General features: G+C 38.9%; 1 protein-coding gene and 3 long non-coding RNA genes across 5 annotated transcripts in view; 2 read left to right on the top strand and 2 right to left on the bottom strand.

Annotated features, from left to right (window-relative positions):
- Positions 1-4,745, top strand: part of LOC138962015 (uncharacterized) — a 5,536-nt gene extending 791 nt beyond the window's left edge. The window contains exons 2-3 of the long non-coding RNA XR_011454378.1: positions 449-503; positions 4,609-4,745. This is a non-coding gene — a long non-coding RNA (uncharacterized lncRNA). The remainder of the gene's footprint in view (positions 1-448; positions 504-4,608) is intronic.
- LOC138962011 (uncharacterized) lies at positions 823-6,680 on the bottom strand. 2 transcript variants are annotated; one of them, XM_070333703.1, is made up of 3 exons: positions 5,599-6,680; positions 4,669-4,902; positions 823-2,358 (listed from the first exon to the last, which is right to left on the bottom strand). In XM_070333703.1, the coding sequence occupies exons 1-3, from the start codon at positions 5,668-5,670 to the stop codon at positions 2,329-2,331; spliced, it is 336 nt and encodes a 111-aa protein (XP_070189804.1). In that variant the 5' UTR covers positions 5,671-6,680; the 3' UTR covers positions 823-2,328. The 2 variants fall into 2 exon arrangements, 1 of the variants encoding a protein (XP_070189804.1); XR_011454375.1 differs by having other exon boundaries at positions 824-2,358; positions 4,757-4,902; positions 5,599-6,273.
- An 847-nt stretch (positions 6,681-7,527) lies between these two features.
- LOC138962013 (uncharacterized) lies at positions 7,528-9,446 on the bottom strand. The gene is made up of 2 exons (XR_011454376.1): positions 9,304-9,446; positions 7,528-8,738 (listed from the first exon to the last, which is right to left on the bottom strand). It is a non-coding gene; the product is annotated as an uncharacterized lncRNA (long non-coding RNA).
- A 150-nt stretch (positions 9,447-9,596) lies between these two features.
- On the top strand, positions 9,597-11,655 carry LOC138962014 (uncharacterized). Its single transcript, XR_011454377.1, has 3 exons — positions 9,597-9,736; positions 10,272-10,369; positions 11,027-11,655. It is a non-coding gene; the product is annotated as an uncharacterized lncRNA (long non-coding RNA).
- The last annotated feature ends 10,626 nt before the right edge of the window (positions 11,656-22,281 follow it).

Raw genomic sequence — 22,281 nt, forward strand, 5'->3', positions numbered from 1 at the left:
TGTCGTGTCGTGGTGTGTGTCGTGGGAAAGGGAGGGGGGGGGGGGGGGGGGGTGAGTTGCATTTTCAGTGGCCGATTCTACTTCGGACAGATCAAGCTCATCCAGATGAATAGAACTAAAATGTCACATTGTTTTAGAATCTTATAGATCTGTTCTTAATTTTTACGGTATGGCTTCAGCTACATTCCGTCTGCGTGTGCCTTACACGACTTACACGACCGACTGTTGGAAAAAAAAAAGATTCTCTTCAGAGATTCATGATACTATTCAGTTTTAACCACCACGTTTTTACATTGTGTGATTAAATGATATGGTGACGTGCATCTTCACGCAGTCGCGCGCGTGTGTGTGTAAGGGGGGGGGGGGGGGGGGAGAGATATGTCTGTCTGTGCCCTGTGATTTCAACATAAATTGTGTGTATTCAACACAGTAACGTTGCACATTGCAGATCTGTGCGCCAGGAATGTGGACAAGAAAGCCGCAGTTTGAGCAAAGATCCAACGGTAAGCTATTTTATTCGAAAGCTGTTTTATTCGAAGACAGCGAGTCCGTTTGTAAGCAAGCTTTTATGATGTTCCTGTACACAACCTTCATCGATGCTACAGGGATACGTGTTTCAAGTTTTTAACATTGAAACTGTGTGTGTGTGTATACGTGTACGTGTGTGTGTGTGGGTGGGAGAGAGAGAGAGAAAGAGAGAGAGAGACTGTCTGTGTGTGTGTGTGTGTGTGTCTGTGTGTGTGTGTGTGTGTGTCTGTGCGTGTGTGTGTCTGTGTGTGTGTGTGTGTGTGTGTTCGCTCTGAAAAAACGAGAACACGCAAAAATAAACATCGTATTTGGTCAAGGTATCAGAAATATTTAGTATATGCAGCTAGCTGCATATTTTGCGAATGGTGAAGGGTAACATTTTTTTTCTCATAGCCTTTATTCATCAAGCTGACAGTGACAACATAATAAGGGAACACAGACAAATTAAATAACATATCCACAATTAATATAACAACAAATGCAAGCGGACCAATAGTTGCAACAAACTTCAGGCTAAATAACATCAAAAAGAAAGCACCAGGGGAAAAAGAGAGATCACACGTATATAAGAAAACAGCGGTAACCATTTGTATGTCCGAATGCATCATTAAAACCACGATATCCACATCTTGCCTGTTCTTAGTGTCATGCAATCATGAGTAGCACTAGCAAGTGGTGTAAAAATTGAGAGACACAGAAAGGCACAGTCGTTCCCATGAAAACTTTTGGCTCACCGGCATCTCAGATTTAGACAAGATTGTACAAGAACAAAGACTTAGATTCGACAACCTGGCTGCTTCATGCGCAAAGTGATAATTTATTTTGATGTGTTATCATCACAGATTCCTGCTTGTGTTCGTTCACAAATCAGTCAATAAAAAACAATCACAAACTGCACCCAGGCTGATTAGTTGTGTTTAGCGATGGTCTTTTCAGGCCTGGTCTGTTCTGAGACTGTAAAACGAATAGTTTACTCGGGAAGGACTGAACCTTTCACATCAATATTCAACAAAAACCAACAAAACCTTTGAAAAACACATACGAGAAGGGGGAAAAAATTAATTTGTGTGCTTTTGTTATCAGGGGAGGGAACCATCTAATCCGAGCAAAATTACCTCCCTTGATTTTTCTTACGTGATACATACATGTGCAAAGTGAATAAAAAGTGCATCAGTCACAAACAAATACAACTATTTAGCAGGATCAATTAGTACACTTGATGCATATATGAATGTTGATCTATTCAGAATAATAAATAATGTCCCGGCTGATACTTCCTGCTAAATTATTAGCAGATTATCATCGATATTTGTGTTCCCTATGCACAGCGTTTGTTTTTCGGTTGTTGTTGTTTTGGTTTCAGGCGTATTCTCAAGACATTTAGACAACTGTTATGGAAGCCTGAAGATCAAAGACAAAAATGTATTTACCGTAAAATATAAAAAAAGAAAACGGTTTTTCCAATAGCTCCTGCCATTTTGATTGTGGACTTTACTCTTTAGCATGCATAGCCGTGTCAGAAGACAACAAATATACATGCAGCCCGATTACTTGCAATGTGGCATCGGTATTAAGTGTGTGTGTGTTTTGATGCAGGTGCAGAAGTAAAGAAGCTAATGTCTTACAATATTTTCAGAAATGATCGCTCTATGTTTTACTACAGAACTGAAGGAGCAATGGTTAAGAGTGAGGGGGTAGGTATGCAATATACAAGTGGGTAGATTTGTGAACCATCTGTGTGCCCGCTAGGTGGAAGACGTCCATGGCATCCATGGAAGAATACATCGCTGCTCTGCCGATTCAGGATGAAGTCATGTCCAAGCCATTGTCCTGCAAGAAAAAACACGTCATTTTTAGTCCATATATATGCATTTCCGTGACTAAGCTTTGGTTTAATCATCGGCCTGATAATGATGACCTAGAAGCAATAGATTTGTTATCAAAAACAATTGAAAAAAAAAGTAAATTTATTATTTCCTTCTCCTTGTATTTATCAATGTATTTATTCTTTTCTTCTTTTTTTTCTTGGGTGGGAAGGGGGGGGTGGTGGTGGAGGTGGAGGTTGGGAGGGAGGGGGGGGGTGTTGTAATTAGTTGTTTTCAAACCCTTCGGACAGATACTGATGCGCCGGAGACATAGCAAAAAATTTCGGGGATGCATAATCTTGCGATCAGATGTGCAAGATGGTGATTGTTCTACACTACTCGTCATAAAAAAAACTTTACAGATGCGTTTGAGGGCAGATCTTTATGATGAGGCCGTTTATCGTAAAACCAATTATATGACTGGAAAGGCTTTTAATGCCCCTAACTTATTCAGAAAACAGACGTAGTGTCGATACAGTGAAACCTACAACACAAACACACCCCAAAATCAAATTCGCAAAATCAAGGTTCCCGCGTTAAAATTGACAACAAATCAGAACTGCTAAAACAAAACATGTTTAGCATGTTCTTAGACAAAACAATCAAATTTGCATCCAAATCAGTAAGTTTTGTTCACATATATATCTATCAGTATCTTGTCTAACATGGACGCTATGGCATGCTGAGCGGTGTAGGTGTCAATCCTCTCAGCAGGCATAAAAGGCAGTTTTTGAAGACGTTTTAGCGGGTAATGAGACAAAAAATGGTACATTTGAGTAACTCGCTAACGCATTGCCTTCAAACTTTCGGAGAGTTGTGCTAACACATGTTGTAAAGTACTTTCGGAATTTCAAGTAATTGGAGACATTAGGTCTGCTGTTATTTGTCATGTCAGAAACAGTTCTTAAATTGACGATAGGTTTTTGCTGAATCATTGAACACATTTTATTTTTTGAAATCTTCAAGGACAATGACAGATGCGCCACATATTCAAATTTCATGTACATATTTTATCAGACATGGGTGGTATGAGGATTTCAACGCGAAAGTAGTTTTTTTAAGAAGTTGACTCATTCAGAGCGCTGAGCGCAAATGTCGGCCTACGCATAGCAAAGCTCACTGCCGACACGCTTAACTGATCAATGGCTCTTGAAAAAGCATTTTCCAAAAATGTGTGTGTGCGTTTAAACAAGTGCGCTTTGAACAGCCATTGGTGAAACTGTATTAAATTTAAGGGTAAATTGAAGCTCTCATTTTTCTAAATGCATGCTAATTCTATTTTTTGTTTCTGTTCAATCGGACAGGGTAGATCTTTATTTTTAAAACTCTTTCTGGGATGTCGCATAACAGCAGAACTAATACCTCACATGACTTGAGATTTCGTGTGTACTTTACGACATGTGTTAACACAAATCTCCGAAAGTTTGAAGGCAATGCGTTTACCATTCTTTGTCTTATTACCCGCTAAAATGATTGTGTGAACAAGAGTGCACCCTGTTTTTTTTATTATCTCAAATTGAAGAACAACTCATTTTTTGCCCACACAAATTGATTTGGTTCAGCTGTTGTGCCTAGCAGTGTTGTTTTGCCATTTTGAAGAAGACTGGGTGACAGGGTGACCCCCCAAAAATGCAACCCTCAAAAATGCTAATAACATTCTGTTGACCGAATCACTTTATATTTGGGGGACATAAACTTCAGCTACTGTGACACTTTCACAAAGGGGCAATTTTGTAGATCAAATGGTCAGACTTTTGTGCTATTTCAAAAAAAGTTGCCAAGATGTGGAAGGGTCATGCATAGGCTGAAGTTTATGTCCCCCAAATATAAAGTGATTCGGTCAACAGATGTAGAAGTTATTAGCATTTTTGAGGGTTGCATTTTTTTAAGGTAACCCTGTATTTGCCAAAATATCAGCCTGACTGGGCCATTTCTACTTTAGTATTACGAAGTGAATTTCCAGGATGTTGTTATAACATTTAAAGATTAATAACTGAATCAGGACACATTTCTAAAGATTTCATATAACGATTATCCGCCCTATCCTGACACGCCCATCACTTTTCAGGTTGGTTTTATTTTCATCATAATTTTAATGCATAATTACGGCACATCATAGTCAAGTCATGCACAACTTATGGCGATTAACAGCAGTGTGCTAACATTTTTGAAACTGTTTCAGATTTTTAAGTACTATTTTTGTAAAATTTTACAGGTCTTTGACGGGTGGTTATCAACCTCCCTTACCCTATCTTGGTGGTGGTGACAAACACACCTGGAAGGACATGTGGCTGCACTTGACTCTCTGTGTCCTTGATTCTCTTTTGACGTCCCCGATTGCGCTGACAAACAATGTAACACACCTGGAAGGACATGTGGCTGCACTTGAAGTAGGCTCCTCTGGGAAGGATCCTCTGTTAAGGTTGCAGGCCATGCCCAAAACCGGGGATGGGAGCCGCTCAGCAATGGACAGGACCAGCTCCCCCGCGGTCATCTCGTTAATCATGTTCTGACCAACACAGTTAAAAGTTCTATTGTCATGAAATAATGTAATGCATTCAAATTTGTATCCATTTTATCTGTTTTAATAGATGTAGTATTATGAAACAAGTGGCATATATAGATATAATTATAAGCCATGCGCACTTGACTGGCATTCATGAAACTTTGTGGAATTATCATCCCATATCTCAGGCCAATGTACACCAAATTTGAAGTAAGTTGCAGAAGTAATTCATGAGTTATCAGCATTGTAATGGGTGGCATTTAAAAAAAAATTGGGGGGGGGGGGTTACTTTGTACATGTGTGTGTGTGTGTGCTTTATGCATTCAGATGTATACATATAATGTAAGAGTGTATGCATTAAATAAGTTGGCATATAATTAAAATTCTTTTGTTAATAAATTGTGTCTCGACTGATTGATGGGATTGTCGATTTTGTAAGTATCCTTTTAAACAGCAAACGGAAGTATAGTGTGTCACCACCTCTCTCTCTCTCTCTCTCTCTCTCTCTCTCTCTCTCTCTCTCTCTCTCTCTCTCTCTCTCTCTCTCTCATATGTACACACACAAACACACACACACCCACACACACGCATTTACAATATACAGCCCATACTTGAATAACTGGGATTAACATAAGCACTCAAGCAATAACAGAGAGAAGAAATCTTCAAACCATTACATTTGTAACTACACAAACTCACTGTAAGTGTAAGACTAAGAGACTGGATCTTTCTTCCCGATAACTCTTCAGTCTTGGCGGCAGCTGTCCGCATGCGGACTCTCTGTGTCCTTGATTCTCTTTTGACGTCCCCGATTGCGCTGACAAACAATGTAACACTGCCGCACCTGCTGGCCCTGCCCTGCCTCTTCTGACCGGTGGAGACGATGTTTAGCTCAGAGTTGAGACATGAGATAAGCGTACTTTGTTCGACCTGAGTATCGAAATGGACAGCTTTTACAGAAAAAAAGAAACAACAAAACAAAAGTGTTAAAAGACACAGTCTAAGAAATGGACAAACGGTTATACTTGACGGACATGAATCATAAGTGAATAAAATACGTGGCTTATACCTACCATGCAATACAGTACAGTATTAGTTTATTTATGCCATCAGGGGCATTATGTATAATGAGTTTCACGTTTGGCATTTTTAAGAACTATAAATGCATACATGAATCGTCTAAAACATGATCAGGTATAAGAAAACAAACACGTACAGATACTCCGATTCACTCAATCACTCGTACTACCACGTGAATGTCACACACACGCGCACGCACGTACGTACACACACACACGCACATACACACACACACACACACACACATCCACAGACATACGCACGCACATTTTACACATACACACAAACACGCACATTTTACACACATAGCCTACGGCACACACATCCCAGCCAGCACCCCGATATCGGTCCGATATCGGACCGATATCGGATACGATATCGGGTCGATATCGGATTCCGATATCGGTCCGATATCGGATTGCAAATCGGGTCGATATCGGACCGATATCGGATTACGACATCGGACCAATATCGACCCGATATCGACCCGATATCGGTCCGATATAGAGAATCGGTATTGGCCTCATATCAGATCCCGATATCGGCGCGATATCAAATCCCGATGTCAGATTGCAAATTGGGTTGATACCGGGTCAATATCGGATTACGACATTGGTCCGATATCGGTCCGATATTGGTCCGATATAGAGAATCGATATCAGATCCCGATAGCGGAGCGATATCGGATTGCAAATCCGGTCGATATCGGACCGATATCGGATTACGACATCGGACCGATATCGACCCGATATCGGTCCGATATAGAGAATCGGTATCGGCTTCATATCAGATCCCGATATCGGCGCGATATCAAATCCCGATGTCAGATTGCAAATTGGGTTGATACCGGGTCGATATCGGATTACGACATCGGTCCGATATCGGTACGATATAGAGAATCGATATCGGATCCCGATATCAGATTGCAAATCAGGTCGATATCAGTTTGATATCGGATCCCGATATCGGACCGATATCGGATTGCAAATCGGGACGATATCGGGTCGATATCGGATTCCGACATTGGACTAATATTGGTCCGATATCGGTACGATATAGAGAATTGATATCGGCCTAACATCGGGAACCAATAATGGACCGATATCGGGAACCGATAAGGGTGGTGCCCTTCTATGGTGCCCTGGTGGTGCCCTTCCGTCAATTCCTTTAAGTTTCAGCTTTGAAACCATACTTCCCCCGGAACTTGAAAACTTTGGTTTCCTGGAAGCTGCCCGCAGAGTCGATGAAGCAAAACCAGCGAATAGTTGGCATTAATTATCTGATCATCTTTGAACCTCTGACTTTACTTCTTGACTAATGAAAACATGCTTCATGCTTGGCAATTGCTTTCGCACTTGTTCGTCTTTGACCTGCACTAAAACTTGCTGTAATCCGTAAATATTAGATTTCTGGCCCAAGAACAGAAGAAAATTTAAAAGGAGACAGAAATGATAAGATGAAGTAGTTGATAAACATTGTCACACAAGTACAAATGAAAGTGAGTCAATAAACATTGTCACACAAGTACAAATGAAAGTGAGTCAAAGGCAGAATGAGAATAATTTAATAACCAACTGTATCATTGAAAACACATAAGTTACCAATGCAACATAAACAAATTACAACTATCAATTAAAATTCAACAGTTAATACAATTAATAACTGACCTTGTGATAAGATAACTCATCCACTGAAATGTCATCCACTCTGCTGCCAAAGGACGGGCTTGAACCCATGACTCACAGCATTGCAGAGCAGACCACTAACCAATGGGTCCCCACCGAATAATTATGGAGTGTCACGATTCATGTGACCCATCAAAGTCAAAGTATTTAATTCCATAAGGCGATAGCCCCCTTGGAATAAGGAAATAACAATAACTTCACAAAACGCATGAATCAAATTAACACAAAGGAGACGGGAAAATCGTCGCAAACGGATAACCAGTTATGAAATCAATTATAACTAAATAAGTCTTTCGATTTGCAACAAACAACGGACTGGTCACGCAACGGTTCTGTCCAGTCATGATAATCAAAACAAATGATTGTTACGCTCCAATTCTTCACAAGGGTGGGGAACGGGAAATGTTCAGACCATCTCTTTTATCCTCATGGTGCTTTCCTCGCTCATCCTCTGAAACATATCAGCTAGGTTAGACCATTGATGTTCTTTGTCTCCGTCATATCTGGCATCGTCTGTCACCTTCCGCCTATCAGCGTCACTCGCAACAACATCACTCCGCACCATACAGCCTGAATCTGACACTGTCAGCTGCGATTGAAAGTTGGAGACACACAACGTAGCACCACCGACGCACTTTTTCATGACCGCCTTTGTCGAACATCAAAAACGCAGTATCGCCATTGTTCAGTCGCCACAACAGTCGGTATTGAACGATGTCAGCCCATTCTCCGACATAATTGCACATAGCATTTGTTCCAAAACAGTAGGCCTAGGGAATCCTTGCAGAGGCATTATATCATATATATATATATATATATGTAGAGGCATTATATCATGTAGAGGCAAAATAACACAAAATGAAGAGAGAGTGAATCCGAGAGGCGTGTTCCTTGCTGGCTGTCAGCACATTAGCACTAATTTTATTTACCATCTTCATCTTAGTCCTCGTTTTCTGTGTTGATCTTCGACATCCTCCCACCATGTAGACGATCCGACAATCCTGTCAACCACTTCGCAAGCACCTGTTCGAATTGCTTGTTGTCGGTTTGAATATGGCGCTTCCTCACGGCCAGCTGCAGTAAAAAGATTAACCGTTATGAGTATGACGCAACAAGATGATCATATAAAATGTTGACATTGTATGAACATGTTTGTGCTTTCATAAGGAGACATGCTGTCTGCAAAACCTCCCTCACCTTTCATTTGTTCTTCACCATTTCTTCCATCACTGGCAGATTTATTTGTCTACATTCAATGTGTGTGTGTGTGTGTGTGTGTGTGTGTGTGTGTGTGTGTGTGTGTGTGTGTGTGTGTGTGTGTGTGTGTGTGTGTGTGTGTGTGTGTGTGTAGAGAGGTATTTTTATAAATCTGAAAGAATAAAATTAAAAACTGTTTATTATGCACAACAGAACCATAAAAGGATTCTTAGTTAAAATCACCATTTTATTTTTACAACAATAAAGAAAATCAGCAACCACCTAAACACACACAGTGACACAAACACACACAGTGACACACACACACACCTAAGAAACAAACACACGTTTTAGTCTCATATATTCCAAGAGAAAAAAATACATCAAGTCTCAATAATTAGCAAAACTATCTTCCAAGTTCATAGGCATTGGCGATACTCACTCAACGTTTTACGTGATGCATGATGATCGACTGTTTGGAACACTCTTGAAACCAGTCCAGTTCTGTCTTCCTCCTTCTGTCTTAGTATTGGACTGTCCAGTCAGGATCGTTTCTGATGTTGTATAACATAGTGCTCTAGCAACTGCCTGTTTTCAATCTTCCCAACGCATTTCGCCATTTGTTTACTCAGTAACTGCCGGACAAGTAATTCTGAGTGACCTCCCGTGATCGCCAAGGGACATTACTCTCGGACTTTTCTCTGTCGAATCGAACTCAAGAAAGTTTGTACTGTATTTTTACCGTTTTTAACACTCCTGCAACTTCAAAGCCAGTGTGTCTGCTGATATAAGATAACATGCTGCACTTCAGCATATATCAGGACTACACAATACAGATCTTATGACGCTGAGCGAATGGCAAATGGAACTTTCAGGTAATGTTACTTCACTGTGTGACTTGTGTTGTAAATTCATAATCATATTCATAAGTTCAGAATCCGTTGGCATTGTGATTGTTGACTTATTTTTGATACGAGTCACCAATATCAAAACAAATAACATGCATAACGATTGGAAATGTGAATTTATCTCTCTTTCTCTTTCTTTCCTGCCTTCTGTCTTTCTAGTTTCTTGCTCTGTCTGTCTTTCTCAGTTTCAGTCTCTCTGTCTGTTTCTCTCTCCCTGTCTGTCTGTCTGTCTGTCTGTCTCTCTCTCTCTCTCTCTCTCTCTCTCTCTCTCTCTCTCTCTGATATTTTATTTCTCTCTGTCAATCTGATAATTGCCACACATTTTCACACATTTGTTCAATCTCACAGCTTCTGGTCTAATCCATTACTGTACAGTAACATTTATAAGAGATCTCAGAGAGTTATTTTCGAAAATCGTCTTTTCAAAGACACTTAAAACAAGTTTTGATTGACCACTGTTCTCTACTGTAATGCAACTCACACATCAATGCTTTCATTGCAGGGTGGGAGGAATTACCATGAGGATACCAGAAAGCATTCACAGGGATGTAAACTACAAGTTACAACCCTGACAAGTGACATTCTGGCTTTTGAGGCCAAGTAAGTGTGTGTGTGTGTATGTGTGTGTGTGTGTGTGTTTGCAGGTAAAATCCACGTTAACGCTTGATGAATGTTCCAGCAGTCATATTATATTTATAACTGAAAATCATTTATGAGAGAAGGCAGTGTTGTTGTCAGGCTTCGGTCTGGGGTCATTAATACATGCTTTTGACGCATTGTTCTAAATCTTGGCTGGTCGACCATCACATCAATTTCGACATAAAGAACTATAAGAGGTCTTCTGACAGAACAATTTGTTGTAGCCGGGACATCTGGACCTATACATATTTTTAGTCCAGGTCCAACTGACATATTATTGTCTTACTCTTACTCAGTCTTAGTCTTGGAAAAAACTTCGGGAAGGTGTTCTGTGTGTGTTGGGGGGAGGGGGGGGATTGTTATTCATGCCAGGCAGCATTGACTAAGAGCATTTCATTCAAACACAGAAGAATGCTATCAAAGTTAGCATATATACACACAAGTAAATTCAACAAATATTGGCATAATGCAAAGACAATGTAAACCTTATTTACCTCCAGTTCTATATTTAGCAAAGAGCATTAACAAAGAAGACATAATTATAGTGTTTACACTGAAGTTCTCAAATCACACTGAATTCTTTATGTTTTAAGATTGTTGCATTCTCTGTCTTTGCAGATGTCATAGCATTTGGAGCAGATCTTCAAAGTCTCCTATTGCAGACATGCCATCGTCTGCACTGGTTGTATCAACAACTTTTTCCAAGGCTGGTGCTGCAGATTTAACAAGTATATATCGTCTGCTGCAAACTCAACATTAACAATTTCTCTGTCTGCTCCTGCTTCAAATTCAACAATTCTTGTTGTCTGGTGCTGCTGCAAAGTGAATGACTTCTTCGTTTGCTGCTGCAGGTTTAACAAGTATATCGTCTGCTGCAAATTCAACAACTTTTTTGTCTGCAGATGACGCTACAAATTCAACAACTTCTGTGTCTGCTCCTGCTTCAAATTCAACAATTCTTTTTATCTGCTGCTGCAAAGTGAATGACTTCTTCCTCTGCTGGTGGTGTTGCAAATAACCTCATCTTTCCTTGTGTCTCTGGCATCATACGGATACATGTACAAGATACCTAGCTGTGCGAAGACTATTTTTTTTAAACCCAAAAGATGGAATAGAATTGGTAAATTTCTAGGTACAGAACCTAAAAGTGGGATACATGTATCCAAACTCACTTCCAGAAACTTTAGAACTGATTCAACTTCCGACATTTTTATCATGGTTTTATGGTGTGTGTTTTTTTAAATGTACAGTATACAGCCTGTTCCAAAAGAAACGCAACCAACCTGTTTGCAAAATCAAAGTGCAACATTTATTTTGCAAATAATATTTCATGTCAAAGTTACATACGTGACGACATAGGGACAACTCAAACACACGACACACACAGACACACAACAAAAGTGCAACATTTATTTTGCAAATAATATTTCATGGAGTTACATACGTGACGACATAGGGACAACTCAAACACACGACACACAAGAAATTAGACAGCTGTCTGCCGAGCGTTTTTAATTGGTCACCAGTCACTGCCCTCTAATGTGGAGAGGGTGAAATTGACATCGCACGTGAACAGTGCCCACGTGTTTGTGAATGGATCAAGTTTCAACTGAGCTGGCAATACAGTAGAAAATAGCAGTGACTTCTTCAGCTGGACTGACGGCAGAATGCCTCGTTTGTCTAAAAATGAAAGAGAGCGTGCTATTGGCATGCTTGCCGCTGGCCAAACGGCCCAAGCAGTCAGTCAGGTCATGAATGTTCAAAAATCCACCATTTCTCGTCTAGTCATTCGGTTGAGGGTGACAAAATAAATGTTGCACTTTTGTTGTGTGTCTGTGTGTGTCGTGTGTTTGAGTTGTCCCTATGTCGTCACGTATGTAACTTCATGAAATATTATTTGCAAAATAAATTTTGCACTTTGATTTTGCAAACAGGTTGGTTGCGTTTCTTTTGGAACAGGCTGTATATATCATGGAAATGATGAATAAATGTTTAGAACATATTCTCACAACATATTTCTAATGGTTTTATTTATTATTTTGTCTTTTGTTTTGTTTCATGTTAGCATGCACACTTCCTTCTTCTTCTTCTTCTGGATTCGTGGGGTGAAACTCCCACGTACACTCGTGTTTTTGCACGAGTGGAATTTTACGTGTATGACCGTTTTTATGTGTGGTTCTTTTTATGTTTGCACTCAACATAAAAAACACACGTTTGAATAACTTGAATCTAACCATTATATTGTGCTTTTTATTTGGTAAAATTGACATTAGCCGTAAACGAAAATTAACTTTAATTTAACTTTATATTATGGTTTTGTTTTAATGAACGTTCATTTAATGTTAATTTAACGTTAAATTAACGTAAAAACTAAACGTTTATCTCATGAGCAAACTTGGAATCCGATATCGGGCAGATATGGGATATCTTGGTCTGAGGGAGAAAAAAAATTCTAATAAAAAGTTTAATTATAGTTTTATTTTGGTTCTTTGTATCGGACCTATATCCAATATTGGCCCAATGTCGTAATCCTATATCGACCCGATTTGAAATCCGATATCGGGATCCGATATCGACCCGATATCGTATCCCGATATCGGTCCGATATCGGTCCGATATCGGGGTGCTGGCTGGATATCTCGGACCAAGATATCCGATATCTGCCTGATATCGGTCGGATATTGGATTCCAAGTTTGCTCATCAGATTAACGTTAAATTAACGTCAACTTTATTGGCCCAATGTCGGAATCCAATATCGGTCCGATATCGACCCGATATCGTATCCGATATTGGTCTGATATCGTGCCAATATTGGTGTGATGGATGGGATTGTATTGGCGATGATGTGAAAACTTGGAATCCAATATCCGACCGATATCAGAATATCTTGGTCCGAGGAAAAAAAAAAAAATCTCAATAAAAAATGTAATCATAGTTTTATTTTGGTTCTTTTTATTTTCGCACTCAACGTAAAAAAACACATGTTTAAATAACGTTAATCTAACCATTATATTATGCTTTTTATTTGGTAAAACTGACATTAGCCGTAAACAAAATTAACTTTAATTTAACGTTATATCCGATATCGGTCCGATATCGGTCCGATATCGGATTCCAAGTTTGCTCATCAGATTAACATTAAATTAATGTTAACTTAATTAAAGTAAAAAGTTAACATTAATTTAATGTTAATCTGATGAGCAAACTTGGAATCCGATATCGGTCCGATATCGGTCCGATATCGGATTCCAAGTTTGCTCATCAGATTAACATTAAATTAATGTTAACTTAATTAACGTAAAAAGTTAACATTAATTTAATGTTAATCTGATGAGCAAACTTGGAATCCGATATCGGTCCGATATCGGTCCGATATCGGATTCCAAGTTTGCTCATCAGATTAACATTAAATTAATGTTAACTTAATTAACGTAAAAAGTTAACATTAATTTAATGTTAATCTGATGAGCAAACTTGGAATCCGATATCGGTCCGATATCGGTCCGATATCGGATTCCAAGTTTGCTCATCAGATTAACATTAAATTAATGTTAACTTAGTTAACGTAAAAAGTTAACATTAATTTAACGTTAATCTGATGAGCAAACTTGGAATCCAATATCGGACCGATATCGGACCGATATCGGATATCTTGGTCCGAGATATCCGGTCAAATCCGATATCGGACCGATATCGACCCGATATCGTGTGCTGACTGGGTATAGACCTAAGAAATACAAAAATAAAAACCAGCTGCATTCTAAGATTCGACCGGAGAATCTAGATCTCTGATTCAACTGATTCAGTTAGATCTGTAGTTGTTAGTCTTGCAGGAAAATCAATGGCGATTCTGACATCGATGTTGCGGGTAGTAGTCTACGTAAACTCATTAAAAATGAAAGCACACAAATCAAGGACTCTTGTTGGAAAATACAATAGTTTTTGATTCCGATCCTTATTTTGTAGTCGAAATGTTTTGTGTGTGCAGAAATACAAATTTAGATCGATTGCAAGCGTTTTAGATTTCATTCAATCATTGTCAGTGTACGTGTGTCACTGTGTCGGAACTGTGCCTCTCGAAACATTCAGTTAGCTTTTGCTTTATTTTTATGATGACTCCTTAGATCTAATTGCTGAACCGAATCATTAAGCAGAGCCTCTTTGTAAACCGCCATAAAACATAAAGTACCGTAATGTGCAATCAGCAGCAATGCTGTAAGCGTAAAACTGACTTTTGAGAGGTTCCCTGAAATGCGTCAACTCGGCTAAGATTTAATATCTACGAATGACGAACACAGTACGTGAACAGAGCAAACACATTCCTTGAAACTGTTTTGTTGCATTATGAAGCCTTGTTTGCAGCCACTTGAAAGTCTTATACGACAAGAATGTATTGCATAATTGATAAAAAGAACTTACCAGAGAACTTTCGCCAAGCCAGCGGCTGCTCACCGCTAGGAATTCTGGGTGGTTGAGCACTTTGAAAACGTCCGGTTTACATTATGTTCCAAATAAGGATATCCTACTACGATTATGTTCCAAATAAGGATATCCTACTACGATGGAATACATCAATGAATTTTCAAACGGCTACACTTGCTCCGTCCTTTCTGATCGGAGGGGGGTGTTTTTTTGAAAGTGTTAGTGAATGGATTAAACATTTTAGCGGTCAAATCTCAATTTCTGTGAGAAAATGTAGACGAGGACCTTTAAGAGTAAACATGACATATGTATGTATTTTTAGATTCAACATTTAATGAAGAATACGATGCAATCAATTTTGAATCTGTTTGCGAAAAATCGATTTTAATGACAAATTTAATGAGCAAACTAATTAACTAGTTTTTAACCCTCCAAGCTGAAATGCAATACCATAGTCCGGGCTTCGTCGAAGATTACTTCATCAAAGTTTCAACCAATTTGGTTAAAAAATGAGGGCGTGTCAGTGCTGCCTCAACTTTTACAAAAAGCCGGATATGACGTCATCAAGGACATTAATCGAAAAAAAAAAAAAGGTCTGGGGATATTATACCCACGAACTTTCATGTGAAATTTCATAAAGATTGGTTCAGTAGTTTTCTCTGAATCGCTCTACACACACACACACACACACACACACACACACACACACACACACACACATACACACATACATACACACATACATATGGCGCTGAAATCTGGTATCCGTTTACGTTTAATAATAAAATAAAACAACCAAATACTGATCATTTCTTTGGATCATGTTTATCTAGCAAAAATCCTCATGAATTTGTTTATATCAAATTTTGTCGATTCCTTCTTGGAGTTCATAGAAAAGCTATGTGGATACCTGTACTGGGGGAATTAGGAAGGTTCCCTTTAGGATTAAAAATGTTATCACAAACAATAGCATTCTGGGCGCATATTCTAGACTCCAAACAAGATTCGTATATATACATCAATTATATGACTCAATGTTGCACCATCCGACAGAAACGCCATGGCTACAATTTGTTAGACAATCTCTTTGTAACTTAGGTTTTAGTCACGTTTGGCATAACCAATCTACATTAAACGTACACAAATTAAAGTTTGCCATTGACAAAAAACAACAAGAGGAATATATAAGATACTGGACAAAAGAAAAATCAGATACATATTCCAGACTTAAGTTTTATTCTATGATCAGTAAATCTTACGAAATGCAGTCATACTTAATACAAATTAAGAATAATAAACACAGAAAGATGTTAAGCAGATTAAGGACTAGCACACATTGTCTAAAAATTGAAAGTGGAAGACATCAGAATATCCCTAAAGAAAATCGTCTTTGTATTGAATGCAATGTCATAGAAGATGAAATACATTTTCTAGATAAATGCAATAAATATGTTAAATTAAGGGATGAATTTAAAGAAGATGCTTCACATATCAATATGAAATATGCTAACAAAAATCCAAGTAACTTATTTTTAGAAGACGAAGTTCAAGTTCGTCTTAGCAAATTTGTTACGGATTGTTTTAGCATTGTATAATGCATTATTTGTTGTTTGTTGTGTCAATAACTTTACTGGTTCATGACAATAAACATTATTCTATTCTATTCTATATTCTATTCTATTCTATTCTATTCATACACACATACTCCACGACCCTCGTCTCGATTCCCCCCTCTATGTTAAAACATTTAGTCAAAACTTGACTAAATGTAAAAACAAGAAAGGTAGGTTGTTGGAACGTTTGTTGTTGACAAAACAATACATTCACAAATATATCGACCAAACGGTCTTTTAAGTGCACAGACAAACAATTAATAACGAAAACTTATCCAGCTGATTTTTTCTTCCGCCTGCCACGAAGCCGCAAGCGAATGAATGATTATATGACGAAATGAGTGATGTAGACAGGGAAAATATCATCATCAGTAACATCGAGAGGGAAAAGGGCGCGTGTGTAAAAGCCTGGCAAGACATGATCTGAGAGAGTGCGCACAACTGTATTCACGGGTGTATTCACGAGAGGCTTGGTAGGTACTCTACGGTCTCTGGTTATAGTAAGTGTTTTTAACGTCCCTTTATATGCGGGACCGATGCAAATTTGTTTCCTTTCTCAGTTAATTTACACGGTTGTCTCGGTTTTTACATTTAGTCAAGTTTTGACTAAATGTTTTAACATAGAGGGGGAATCGAGACGAGGGTCGTGGTGTATGTGTGTGTGTGTGTGTGTGTGTGTGTGTGTGTGTGTGTGTGTGTGTGAGTGAGTGAGTGTGTGTGTGTGTGTGTGTGTGTGTGTGTGTGTGTGTCTGTGCGTGTGTGTGTGTGTGTGTAGAGCGATTCAGAGTAAACTACTGGACCGAACTTTATGAAATTTGACATGAGAGTTCCTGGAAATGATATCCCTGGATGTTGTTTTTTTTCGTTTTTTCGATAAATACCTTTGATGACGTCATATCCGGCTTTTTGTAAAAGTTGAGGCGGCACTGTCACACCCTCATTTTTCAATCAAATTGATTGAAAGTTTGGCCCAGCAATCTTCGACGAAGGCCGGACTTCGGTATTGCATTTCAGCTTGGTGGCTTAAAAATTAATTAATGACTTTGGTCATTAAAAATCTGAAAATTGTAAAAAAAAATATTTTTTTATAGAACGATCCAAATTTACGTTCATCTTATTCTTCATCATTTTCTGATTCCAAAAACATATAAATATGTTATATTTGGATTAAAAACAAGCTCTGAAAATTAAAAATATAAAAATAATGATCAAAATTGAATTTTCGAAATCAATTTACAAACACTTTCATCTTATTCCTTGTCGGTTCCTGATTCCAAAAACATATAGATATGATATGTTTGGATTAAAAACACGCTCAGAAAGTTAAAACGAAGAGAGGTACAGAAAAGCGGGCTATCCTTCTCAGCGCAACTACTACCCCGCTCTTCTTGTCAATTTCACTGCCTTTGCCACGAGCGGTGGACTGACGATGCTACGAGTATACGGTCTTGCTGAAAAATTGCATTGCGTTCAGTTTCATTCTGTGAGTTCGACAGCTTGACTAAATGTTGTATTTTCGCCTTACGCGACTTGTTAAAACTTTTATTTGGGTCTATCACAGTTTAAACACACAAAAATGGGAAAAAAACGATGGTTTTAAAAGGCTCACGAGAATGACTGTGCCTTTAAATGTGCCTGTTGTTTTGTTGTGCCTGTTGTTTTGTTGTGCCTGTTGTTTTGTTGTGCCTGCACTGTATATGCTGTGTGTGTCATTAATGTTTCACCTTCATTATCGTGGCTAAGATCGAGGTTGTCCACATCCGGGCCCTTGCTGCGCAGACCATTGCGGAAGTAGACAACCCTACTTCCCCTCGCCTGTAGATCTGCACATTATAGCAGAAAGCACGTTTCGTGGTATAGGCGCTTGAAGGCTAGACTTTTGGTAGGACTTGAACTGGTTGTTGTTGTGGTGGGGGTGGGGGTAGTGGTGGTGTTATCAACAATATGCAGCAGCGGTGTTACTCCTCACACCAACACAAGTACACACACGCACACATGCTCGCATAGACACAAACACGCACGCATGCGCGCATACACACACACACACACACACACACACACACACACACACACACATACATACTTAGACACACATCCCTACACACACACAAACACCCACACACACTCACCCACACACACACACACACATGCACACACACACACTGTACACACACATACCACACACACACACACACACACACACACACACACACACACACACACACACACACACACACACACACACAAACACACATACGTAGACACACTTGCACAGAGTACCCGGAATATCTCCGAAAAGCCGTACACTCATTCACAATTAAACACAGACACGCTTTAACAGAGCCTGAATTTACGGAATACATTAAAAAATATATATAAACAAGCTGAAGCGCAAGTCATGTCAACAACAAAATAGTGAGTAGCAATGTCACGTTAATAGATAAGACTTAGTTATAACACTTTTATGGCATGTATGTTGCATGTTTATTTTTTAATCACCTCAATTTGCTTTTAACAAAGTAACGCAGCAAAATCAGCAAATGTATTATGAACTAGATGAATACCCGCTTCGCCGGGAAGAAGTAGAGAGCACCGTACGAAGGAAGGGAGATAAACGCGCAAAACACCGGAGAAGATAAGGAAGAGTTACTGGGAATGGATGTACAGAAAAACCAAAATCGGTTTAGCGATTGTGTCCGGGGTCAACCTGAATATGCCCACCAAATTTGAAGCAGATCCATCGAGAACTTTGGCCGTGAATCGCGAACACACAGACAGACAGACAGACAGACACACACACACAAGCCGTATATAGATATAGATAGATAGAAGATAAATCATCGATTACAATGGAAGCACATGGATTTCTTTGACAGCAGAAAAGGAAAACGTCGTATCACTTGCTGAACATAGAGAAAACTACATGGCTTGCTTGTGTCATAGCATATTAATTTACACGATTTGCTTTTTATATTTAGTCAAGTTTTGACTAAATATTTTAACGTAGAGGGGGGAATCGAAACGAGGGTCGTGGTGTATGTGTGTGTGTGTGTGTGTGTGTGTGTGTGTCTGTGTGTGTGTGTAGAGCGATTCAGACTAAACTACTGGACCGATCTTTATGAAATTTGACATGAGAGTTCCTGGGTATGAAATCCCCGAACGTTTTGTTCTTTTTTTTGATAAATGTCTTTGATGACGTCATATCCGGCTTTTCGTGAAAGTTGAGGCGGCACTGTCACGCCCTCATTTTTCAACCAAATTGGTTCAAATTTTGGTCAAGTAATCTTCGACGAAGCCCGGGGTTCGGTATTGCATTTCAGCTTGGTGGCTTAAAAATTAATTAATGACTTTGGTCATTAAAAATCTGAAAATTGTAAAAAAAAAATATTTTTTTATAGAACGATCCAAATTTACGTTTATCTTATTCTTCATCATTTGCTGATTCCAAAAACATATAAATATGTTATATTCGGATTAAAAACAAGCTCTGAAAATTAAATATATAAAAATTATTATCAAAATTAAATTGTCGAAATCAATTTAAAAACACTTTCATCTTATTCCTGGTCGGTTCCTGATTCCAAAAACATATAGATATGATATGTTTGGATTAAAAACACGCTCAGAAAGTTAAAACAAAGAGAGGTACAGAAAAGCGTGCTATCCTTCTTAGCGCAACTACTACCCCGCTCTTCTTGTCAATTTCACTGCCTTTGCCATGAGCGGTGGACTGACGATGCTACGAGTATACGGTCTTGCTGAAAAATTACATTGCGTTCACTTTCATTCTGTGAGTTCCACAGCTACTTGACTAAATATTGTATTTTCGCCTTAACTGCGAGCGAAAGCGAGCTTTTCAATATTGAAAAAGAAACGAGTGTAAATCTGGTACGACACAGCAAGCCATGTTTTAGTTCCAAAAATTCTTTCAGGGGAAAAAGCAGGCACAAAAGTGTTTCCGTAATGACGTTTGTCTCGGTGACTTTGGCATCATAAGCAGTGGAAAATCAGGTCCCTGCCCATCCTGAACTCAGGTCAACATGAGTTCGGCTCATTCTCTCCCTGACAGGATAGGATGCCTTGGTTTTCCTTGTGTGGCGAGGAAATCGATTTTTTTACATATTTAGATCTTTTCGTAATGTGTTATAGATGTAAGCAGATTCGCGATCGTCGATAATGATTTTTCATGTTGTTGTGTATTTTTATATTTAGTCAAGTTTTGACTAAATATTTTAACGTAGAGGGGGGAATCGAGACGAGGGTCGTGGTGTATGTGCGTGTGTGTGTCTGTCTGTGTGTGTGTGTAGAGCGATTCAGACTAAACTACTGGACCGATCTTTATGAAATTTGACATGAGAGTTCCTGGGTATGAAATCCCCGAACGTTTTGTTCTTTTTTTTGATAAATGTCTTTGATGACGTCATATCCGGCTTTTCGTGAAAGTTGAGGCGGCACTGTCACGCCCTCATTTTTCAACCAAATTGGTTGAAATTTTGGTCAGGTAATGTTCGACGAAGCCCGGACTTCGGTATTGCATTTCAGCGTGGTGGCTTAAAAATTAATTAATGACTTTGGTCATTAAAAATCTGAAAATTGTAAAAAAAAATACAAATTTATAAAACGATCCAAATTTACGTTTATCTTATTCTCCATCATTTGCTGATTCCAAAAACATATAAATATGTTATATTCGGATTAAAAACAAGCTCTGAAAATTAAATATATAAAAATTATTATCAAAATTAAATTTTCCAAATCAATTTAAAAACACTTTCATCTTATTCCTTGTCGGTTCCTGATTCCAAAAACATATACATATGATATGTTTGGATTAAAAACACGCTCAGAAAGTTAAAACGAAAAGAGGTACAGAAAAGCGTGCTATCCTTCTCAGCGCAAGTACTACCCCGCTCTTCTTGTCAATTTCACTGCCTTTGCCGTGCGCGGTGGACTGACGATGCTACGAGTATACGGTCTTGCTGCGTTGCATTGCGTTCAGTTTCATTCTGTGAGTTCGACAGCTACTTGACTAAATATTGTATTTTCGCCTTACGCGACTTGTTTAAATTACAAAGGAATTGATATGTAAGACAGTTTTAAGCGAGCTATTTTTCGTGGCTGTATTTACTGTGCAAAAAAACTCTAAATATGGCAAAAGTGTCACGTGATAATCAACCGTTTGGTTGCGGCGCTCACTGGAGCAGACGATTTTTTCTGTAACCACCAGTTGACAGTGATGAAACCAGGTATTACGGTCTACTTCCGGCAGCAGTCCCAAAATTTCGACTTGTTTTGACCTTAGAACGATGTCTTTATCATAACAGTGAAGAACAGAACGGAGATCACTGTCGAAGTCGGCCAATCTGCAATCATTTTCGTCTCGCGAACACTGATCTCAAATTTAGATCAGTGCTCGCGAAAAACATATGGGAGATAACTCTGTATTCTTGTTTTGATAGATTTGCGTAGGACTGTAGCGTCCGGTCAGAGAGACAACTGGCAATAGCCGTGGAGCGATGCTTATCAGAATGGTCCCTGCCAGGCCGTTACTCCCCCGGCTTGTTACTAACCCTAACCCTAACCCTAACCCTAAGGGGGAGTAACGAGCCGGGGGAGTAACGAGCTGATCCCGACCTCATTTACATGATATACACACTTGTGATTTGAACGATATTGTTATCTCATGAGTGGTTTCTCTCACGTGTGTATGAATAAACTCTATTCATAACTATCACAAGACCACTGAAATAATAAGTTATTTTCAAGCGACTGTGTTTCGAGAAGGACACAGTCCATTCGCGATGTTGTCGCATGTAGCAAGATCTGTTGTCAGTGCC

The sequence above is a fragment of the Littorina saxatilis genome, linkage group LG3, assembly GCF_037325665.1.
Source record: "Littorina saxatilis isolate snail1 linkage group LG3, US_GU_Lsax_2.0, whole genome shotgun sequence".
Taxonomy (NCBI): domain Eukaryota; kingdom Metazoa; phylum Mollusca; class Gastropoda; order Littorinimorpha; family Littorinidae; genus Littorina; species Littorina saxatilis.

Bases quoted from the DNA above. Each gene is read 5' to 3' on its own strand.
- LOC138962011 (XM_070333703.1), bottom strand. From the start codon at position 5,670: ATGCGGACAGCTGCCGCCAAGACTGAAGAGTTATCGGGAAGAAAGATC. The intron at 4,903-5,598 runs GTGAGTTTGTGT...TGTGTTGGTCAG, and splicing joins CTCTTAGTCTTACACTTACA to AACATGATTAACGAGATGAC. The intron at 2,359-4,668 runs GTGTGTTTGTCA...TTTTTCTTGCAG, and splicing joins GCAGCCACATGTCCTTCCAG to GACAATGGCTTGGACATGAC.